This window comes from Teleopsis dalmanni, chromosome 2 (assembly GCF_002237135.1).
Source record: "Teleopsis dalmanni isolate 2A chromosome 2, ASM223713v2, whole genome shotgun sequence".
NCBI classification, from domain to species: domain Eukaryota; kingdom Metazoa; phylum Arthropoda; class Insecta; order Diptera; family Diopsidae; genus Teleopsis; species Teleopsis dalmanni.
The window spans coordinates 140,458,599-140,467,223 of NC_051847.1; the positions used below are offsets into that span (position 1 = coordinate 140,458,599).

The 8,625-nt window shown below is 28.3% G+C and overlaps 1 protein-coding gene across 1 annotated transcript; it reads left to right on the top strand.

The window, feature by feature from the left end:
• Positions 1-1,701: 1,701 nt before the first annotated feature.
• On the top strand, positions 1,702-7,318 carry LOC119675840. Its single transcript, XM_038087056.1, has 5 exons — positions 1,702-1,872; positions 4,322-4,424; positions 6,932-7,024; positions 7,097-7,136; positions 7,194-7,318. The coding sequence occupies exons 2-5, from the start codon at positions 4,347-4,349 to the stop codon at positions 7,316-7,318; spliced, it is 336 nt and encodes a 111-aa protein (XP_037942984.1). The 5' UTR covers positions 1,702-1,872; positions 4,322-4,346.
• Positions 7,319-8,625: the final 1,307 nt, after the last annotated feature.

An 8,625-nucleotide genomic window follows, 5' to 3' on the forward strand; every position in this document is an offset into this window, starting at 1 on the left:
TAAATATAGATATATTTTACCTTTGAAACTTCAATTATTTTAAACTATTTGTAGGGGTCTGAAATTATAGTTATTTAAGAAATATAGTATTTAATTGAAGTAAAATGATTATAGAAATCCCTTCTTTTAAGGTTTAGTAAAGTTTTAGGCAAGATTAATCTATACATTATAAAGTTCCTGGTAATTGCAGTGGAATTAGCTTTTTCAAGCTAAAGTGATTGCTATTAGGAAAGCTATAGCTTGTCTGGAAGCGAATAATTTATTGAATAGGCACATATTATCAGACAGCTAAGTTGCTATGAAGTCCTTGAGTTCAGTTCAATTTACATCCAGGACGGTTTCTGACTGCTATACATCTCTGCATAAGATTCTGGCGCAGTTTGACATTTCTCAACTCTCTTCAAAAAAAAACACAAACACCGAAATATGTAAACTGTGTGCAGAAGCTGCTGATTGTTAGATGGAGAACAATTGAACTCGTGTTACATTTCCTGTTGTACGTCAAAATGATTCCATTATCACGGATTCCATTATCATGATTCCATTAGGTACACGAGATTGCCCTATCTTTACTGCAAAAACTCACAGTAAAAAAATCTGAATAATAGCAGCGAACTAAGTGGCGCTATCAAAAATAACTACATACGTTATCCTAACTAAATTAAAATCATGTGGTTTCCTGGGCACGCAGGAATCAAAGGAAATGAACTATTAGATTAAGCTACATATGTGTCATCTGTTCTTATTCTAAATATGGAAGATAAAAAAGCATTGGAATGGTCAGCGTACAATCAACATTATGAAATAATAATACCAGTGTATTAAAGGTAATATACCCACTACTCAAAATCATGCGTTTGTCAACAATTCCAAATTTTTATTTTATTGCGTATGGTACATTTAAAGTTTCTCATGAGTACCTATTAAATGGCCTATAATAAAATTGGATCCCCGGAATTCATCAAATAAGACCACGTGAACACTGCAATGCTTACTGCATTTCTTTCTGGTCATTGGTGTATAAGAACCCATGCAGAGAAACTGCTTATTCCTCATAATTCGCACTGCAGAAGTTGTGGAAACTTGCAAGAAAAAGAAACCATAATACATTTTGTCTGTGAATGCCCGACTTTGGCGTCCAGAAGTAATAATACTTTGACAGTTTATCAGACTGTTCAGCGGTGATAACGAGAAGCCTATTAAATTATCTAAATTCGACGGGATGGACTTAGTCTACTCTTCTATATTAGGGGTTCTTACTTGGAATGTGGTACTAAAACAGCAACCAATCAATCAACGAGTAGCTATTTTAATATCAGTTTTGTCAGTCACCATCCATAGATAATGTATCTAAAAATTGCTCTATTTTTAATTCTATTCGAAATATCTTTTCAAATTTTTTACGTACCAGTCTAAAAAAAACCATAAAATATAATTTTTATATAAAAATCTATTAAAGTCTGTAAAATTTAATTTATAATATTCGAGCTGAAAGCAGCTACTGCAGTTTTCTTATTTTATTTATAAGCTTTAATATATTGTAATTAATTATTTTTAATAAATAAATGAAAGGTAATTGTTACAATATGTGGGTAAATTTTTTTTCATGAAATGCTTAAATTGATTATTAATCACATAAGCATTGCAATTGTTTTGATATATCATTTAAATCTAAATTTCATTTTTGATACATCATTTATTTTTAAATATTTTGAAAAAGTTTCAAATTCTTGTTTGTGCGTAAAGAAAACTCAGTTATAAAATATATTTTTGAGTATCATTTTCAAAATTGCGCATAACAGCGTTTATTATTGCAATAGATTTTATTGCAATTTAAAATCTTTGGACGTGTCCCTGAGTTATTCTTTGATGGTAAGTGGAAGCATTAAATGATATTTACTCGATATACATTCTATTAGAAGCTTTTTGTGATGTCACATGAAATTGAAGTCATACCAAATTAAATGCTGTGCCATATTAGTGCCAACAAACAATTACCTAGACTTAAGTTTTTACTAAAACTCCACTGCTAAATTAAGCGTTGGATTAGTTTAAGTAAGGAGTTTATCCAAAATAAGAATAAAATTGAAGTAGCAATGTCTATGTTATAGTCTATGTTATAGCACAACCTATAACATTTTAGAATCCATTAGAAACTTTTCGCTTTATATAAGCACTTTATTCTCACAATAATACTAACTGATTAGTACCAAGTAATACCAAGAAGTTGGTCTACGTGACCATTTGCAACCAAAAAATACTATTTTTGTTATTTGCGTAATTTGTAGAATTATTCTAATTTAAATGTCATATTTTTTCCATAATTTTTTTATTTAGAACTTTGATAAACAAACTATTTCGAGTGTAAATTGTCAAAATGTTTTTTTCTCTTATCTAACATAATTTCGCGAATTGGCTTACGTATAATTTTGTTTATACTTTCCATAAGTTTTTGTTTTCTCCACAATTTCTTTTTGCAATAATAAATTCAATATAAACAAAAGTTATAAACAAATTGATAAACACAATTAAGCTATCATTAGGTATATAAAGTAGACATGCGAATAATGTTATTTTATCTTTCATGGCGAAGCTTATATAGATTACCTATCAGCTATGTTAATCGAAATTCCAGTTAATAGTAATAATAATAATTGTAAATAATAGATTAATATAATTTATATATGTAGGTCAAAATTTAACACTTTGTTTTAGAGGCCAACCATTTATTTGATGTAGTAAGAGATTATTGACATCGGCACATATAACTTTATAATTATATTTTACATACGCTTAAGTCTTGATAATATATAAATAAGTATTATTATATTCTATTCCTATATCGAGAAAACATATCTACAAATGACTCAATATTTTCAGTTTCTTTAATTTATTACATAATATTCAACTTAATGACGGAATTTCTCTATCGACAATGCTACATGTTAATCATTTTTGACTTTTAAAAGCTTTTATTTAAATTTAGTTCTGCTGAACTCAACTTTGCAAGTCGCTATTCTTCCAGACATATAACAGGTTAAGATTAGACATTTAGGTTTTAAAGACTTAATGTAAAATTATTATTTTAATATCTTAGTACGTACGAATAGTAGATAACTTTGCCTTAGACATCTTTCTCTAAATTTGTTTTCTTCCATTCTTCTGTGAAAGTGGATGTTTCTGTGGAAAAATTGCACTTTGAGAAAAATTTGAAAAGTTCTCTTTTTTCACAGAAAAAGAAAACAATTTGGGAAAGAGTATATAAGGTTAAAATATTTCTCAATTTATTCGTATGAAATTTATTCTCTTAAAATAGAAATATTTTATTTACATTTTAAATTCTCAGTTTTATAATTTAAACTCGTTATAGTCTGAGACCATGTTGTCTAGAAGAAAAACGAATTACGGATTTGAGTTCAGCATCTCCAAATAAAAAGTAAAAAGGGGCACAGTATAATTTATGAAAAGTTTAAGTGCCTACATTTATAAAAAAGGAGTCAACTTTTTACCGATTTATCTCCTAATTTATGTAGCTCTCCATGCATTAGTATCGTATTACAACATATTTTTGTGCGGTGCTCGAACCTCCAGTTCTCATAAAAAACTGGAGTTTCGTCACTGCCATGCCATTGCAACCAAACCATGGGTATAAAACTTTTTCCCTAACCATAATATCATATATTTTCCACATATCTCGTTCACTATCTTCCTTGGCTTCTTATCTCCAGCAATAAATACTCAGCATCATATATTATCTACATAATTAGCCACGGGATAAGAAATTAATTAATATTGTTTTTTTTTTTGTTAAATAATTCCTTACATTTTTAAACATTTTTATCCCAAATTTAAAAATATTTTAAAGCAACTTCTTTTTAAACAGTTTCCTAAGATACTTTTTACTTGTGAATTTTTCGATTTAAATAATAAGATTTGTAAGCTAATTTATTTTGTTGTCGCCATTAAAAACTTAATTAGAAACATTTTTCCTGATAACTGGGACACAACAACTTATTTCAACATCAAAGGAGCTGTCTTGAATGAAATTTATGATGCGAATTACTTACTTTACAGAAAGGATCCCAATTAAAAACCAAATTAATAAAGTCATCATTTACTATAAGTAGCGCATTGTTGTTATTGTACGCTACACTCCGCAATTACTTACAACTATTTTAGAAATTAAATAAAATTACTTTTAAATACTAATAAAATTATTTTTTCGTTTATTGTATTTGTATTTACTTTATTTAGTTTAATATCAATAATTTAATATTAAATAAAACATATTATATTAATATAATATTTTTATTAAATATAGTGACTTCACTCTTCAACTACTCAAAATGGCTTTGCGTGCTGCACTTATCCAATTCCGGGGGCTTGTCACCTATGCCAGACCACTAAATATCAAACAACAAACAGTAAGTTGAAAACATAAAATACCTACATTAAGACCGAAAAGTTTTCGGAAATTCTCATTTAAAATTCGCGCGCTGTATATTTTTCGATATTTTAAGTTTATGTAGTTTGGCAGCACTGTCCTTAATTACTATGCCAAAAATGAGCGCGATCTGTCAGACAGTTCGTTTACGGCAGCTGTTGAAACCAGTTCACCTCAGTAGGGCGTTGCGAAAAAAACAATGGAAAAAAATATTGAACAAAGAGTTTGCATCAAATTTTGTGTTTCGAACGAAATTTCGTGTGCAGAATCGTTGCGAATGCTACAAAAGGCTTATGGGGAATCAGTTTTATCGAAAACTCAAGTTTATGAGTGGTACAAAGCCTTCCAGGACGGTCGTACGACCGTCGAAGACATTTCGCAACGCACTACTGAGGTGAACTGGTTTCAACAGCTGCCGTAAACGAACTGTCTGACAGATCGAGCTCATTTTTGGCATAGTAATTAAGGACAGTGCTGCCAAACTACATAAACTTAAAATATCGAAAAATATACAGCGCGCGAATTTTAAATGAGAATTTCCGAAAACTTTTCAGTCTTAATGTATATGTTTATATATAGCAGGGAATGACAAATATTTATCGCCAGCATTATATATACCATAGAATTTTACACATATTTGAAAAACGATGTGAAATAGAACTTAAAAATCAGTTTCAGTTTTTTTGAAGTCAGCCTTTAGTTAAACAAATTGGATTATAAACATGTTATTGATGTATAAAATAAGCTACTTCGATGAGTTGGTTTCTATGAGAGAAGATTATTCGGCAATACTTCTCTTTGATAATCTTTATCTTAACTAGCAATTATTTCGTTATAGGTCAAATTATTACTTTATCTTCATTTATTTAAAGTATTAGCTGGAAGAAAAAAAAAGACCTTTGATCATATATAACTTTTATATATATGTATTCTTTATAAAATATATATACATATTTATATATATAACATAACGTTAGTGAAGTTTAAAAGCACTTATATTCAGAGACATCTACTGCTTATTGCGATGCTGTTAAAGATGGCAAAGGAAGGTAAACTATATTAATTATTAAATGTTAATTTTTTTTTTGTCAAATGTGACGAAAAGAAACTATTTATAAGTTAGAAGGGTGCGTTGTATTATGGTCAGCCAAATTTCAATATATTAATATATATTGTTGTTTCTTCAATAATTTTTGAGCCCTTCTACATTAATTATTGTTTCTAAAATGTCTTCGTTTGTTATCCTTGCTAAACTATTTGGTATTCCAGACAAAAAGATGTGATAAATCACTTTCTTTAACTTTGACAGGGCAGGAAAGAAATGGTTTCTTAGATATATTATATATATAATATATATATTCTTAGATATATTAGTCAATTCATCTCTAGTCTCAAACAAAAATATAGAAATTGAATGATATATTCTGATTGCAAGTTCCGTATAGTCCGTAAGCATTATTGCAAGAGAACAGTTGACGCGATTAGTCCATAAGTTTTTCATCTTCTATCCATCTCATCTGATCGTATATTCGATATCTCTACAACCCAATAAAGATCAGGCTTGTGATTGGTTGTGACTGCCTTTAGATATAAGCCGACTGTAAAACAACAAATTACTTTTCACATGGGGACAATTTATCTTTTCCAATATTATTAACATTGAGAATTGGTCGTTCCGTTTGCATGAGCACGGAGAGGAAAGGCACCTGCTTTTCGTTTGTAATGTTGTAATTTTTTACTTTAATATTTAATTTGTAAATATAATTTGTTTTTGTGTTATTACTATAGACAAAAACCTAAGTGTCAATTCATTTATTTATAATTTCTTTAAATTATATCTATTATTCACTTTAAAGTTATTTTATAATTATTTTTAATCTATATTTATTTTAATCCATAATAAAATTTATATTTTACATTTTAATAGAACAGTGGGAAAAGAAAGCTTATTTATGTAGTAAGACATGATATAGTATGGGGTAAGGTATATGTTACTGTTCTTTGTTTTTATATATTTTTATATTGTTTTTATACTGTTCCGTTGACCTGCCATCACTGTGTCCGGGCATTGTTGGTGTCGCTTAGGTGTGTTTGTATTGTGTTGAGAGGTGCCAGCTTAATGTGCGGAACAGCAGCCGATCTGTCTGCATGAGCACTGAGAGATGAGAAACCTGATTAAAAAATTTTAACTATAATAGTAGATGTATTCATATACCCATTAAGATGGTTATAAGTTCATAAGGATGACGGAGTTTGGATCAGCCAACTGGTGACTGAAGGCCTGGACATCAAATTATAAAAATGAATAAATGTTAGAACTCAACTTAACTTGATAATAACTACTCTTTACAATACTTAAATAATAACCAAAAATAATGTTTATATAACTTATTAGAGTATCAAAATTAAAAAAATTTATAATTTTAAATTTTTATTTTATTATTTTTGTGTTTTTAAACTATCTTTATTTATTTGTATTTTTTTCAGAATCCTGTGATCAATAGTAGTATTTTTATTCGGCTAGCCAAATTTCATCTGATGACCAGACCAAACAAACCTCTGTTGACGAAACAGAATCTTGTAAGAGATTTATTTCAAATTTTTAATCTTTGGGTTTTAATATTTGATTTTAATTTTATTTTTACCCAATAGATGCTGTTTATCAAAAAAAAATTTTCGTTAAAAGGAATAAGTAATACGAGAAACATATACGATTAAAGTTAAAATTTTAACAATATTTAAATTTTAGTTCCTCAACAGCCTAATTGGAATTCTCCTTGTATGTTTAGCGTTGAAGTTATTGGGAAATTCTATGAGGTAAGTGAATTTTCTTTATTTCTATTTATTCGGATCCTGCAGTGCGAGTATTATTAATTTAACATTAAAGCAATATTTTCCCATTACATAAACTATTTGATTTTTATAAAGTTTACTAATCTGATCAAAAATAACTGATCAAAAATTTTCTATATAAAAGGTGTATTTTATTTATTTTATAAACTTCAATATATGAAACATATTTATCTACTACAAATTATATTTAAATAATAATCTTATATATTTCCAATTAATATATTAATATATACATTTACTTGCTAACAAATTTTTTAAAGCAATTTTCAAAAATCAGTACAATCTACCTAATAGATTTCATTGTATATCAGTTACACATTTTTCAAATTTTCAGATAGTTTCCGCCACACAGTGGAGAAATTGGTTAGACATTTTTCCAACTTTTAATTAAATAAACATTAAATGTCTGATACACCTTAAACACGCCGATCTTATCTCCCACTTTTCATCGTCAATACTTAGTCATGTAAATAAGAAAGGTTGTTACAAGAATATTAAATTTTTACGAGTATTATGAAGAGAATATAAATGCTATACTTGGAATCACTAATACGGTATTACTTTTCCGGTTGAGTGTTCATAGTGGGTACAAAGGATAACTTCAATTATATCGAGCGCCATGCTGATCATAATAAATGTCAGGAAGTGATATAATAGCAACTATATTGGCATTAGTATTTTTAAACATTTCTTCACATTTTAGATCCTTTTTTGTGTCTTCAATTTAATCCTCGCCAGTAGCTCAAAACCATGCATTTAGTTTGACGAATATTAAATCAATGATCCATAAAAGCAAATATTTTTATAAACAGTGAAAATAAAAACTGTTTCTTGAATTTTTATAAGAAATCAATAAATCCGCCAGTGCATATTATACTCCCTTTATTCAATCGATCTGGTTCTATCAAAATTTGTTTGTCATTTAGTTAGTTTCTCTTCTCTTTTATATATTGTTTGCATATTTCGTATGAGTTGTATTATTTTATTGTTTTTGTTGTTGTTATTTTGGTAACCCCACTCCCACCTATAAAACAAAGAACATAAAAGGAATTATAAATAAGTATGTATAGGTTAATATATGGTTAGATAAGAACGTGTGGAAAGTGGACAGGACTTTTTGGAAACGGAAATGAATTGAAGTTGGGTAGATGCGTCAATTTATGAAATCTCTTATTCTTATTGAATGATAGTCATTATCTCGATATTATTTACATAACTTGTATGGACTAGTGATTTAGCTTCGTCGCGTGCACCTAAACTCGAATATAAAGAAATCATTTTTCCTTTCTTTTTGGATTTACTTCGCATTTTTTAATATACATATTAAT

What these genes read in the sequence shown, in the direction of transcription:
- LOC119675840 (XM_038087056.1), top strand. Translation starts at nt 4,347, where the DNA reads ATGGCTTTGCGTGCTGCACTTATCCAATTCCGGGGGCTTGTCACCTAT. An exon ending in TAAATATCAAACAACAAACA is followed by an intron (nt 4,425 to 6,931) that starts GTAAGTTGAAAA and finishes TATTTTTTTCAG; the next exon opens with AATCCTGTGATCAATAGTAG. An exon ending in ATTTTCGTTAAAAGGAATAA is followed by an intron (nt 7,137 to 7,193) that starts GTAATACGAGAA and finishes TTTAAATTTTAG; the next exon opens with TTCCTCAACAGCCTAATTGG.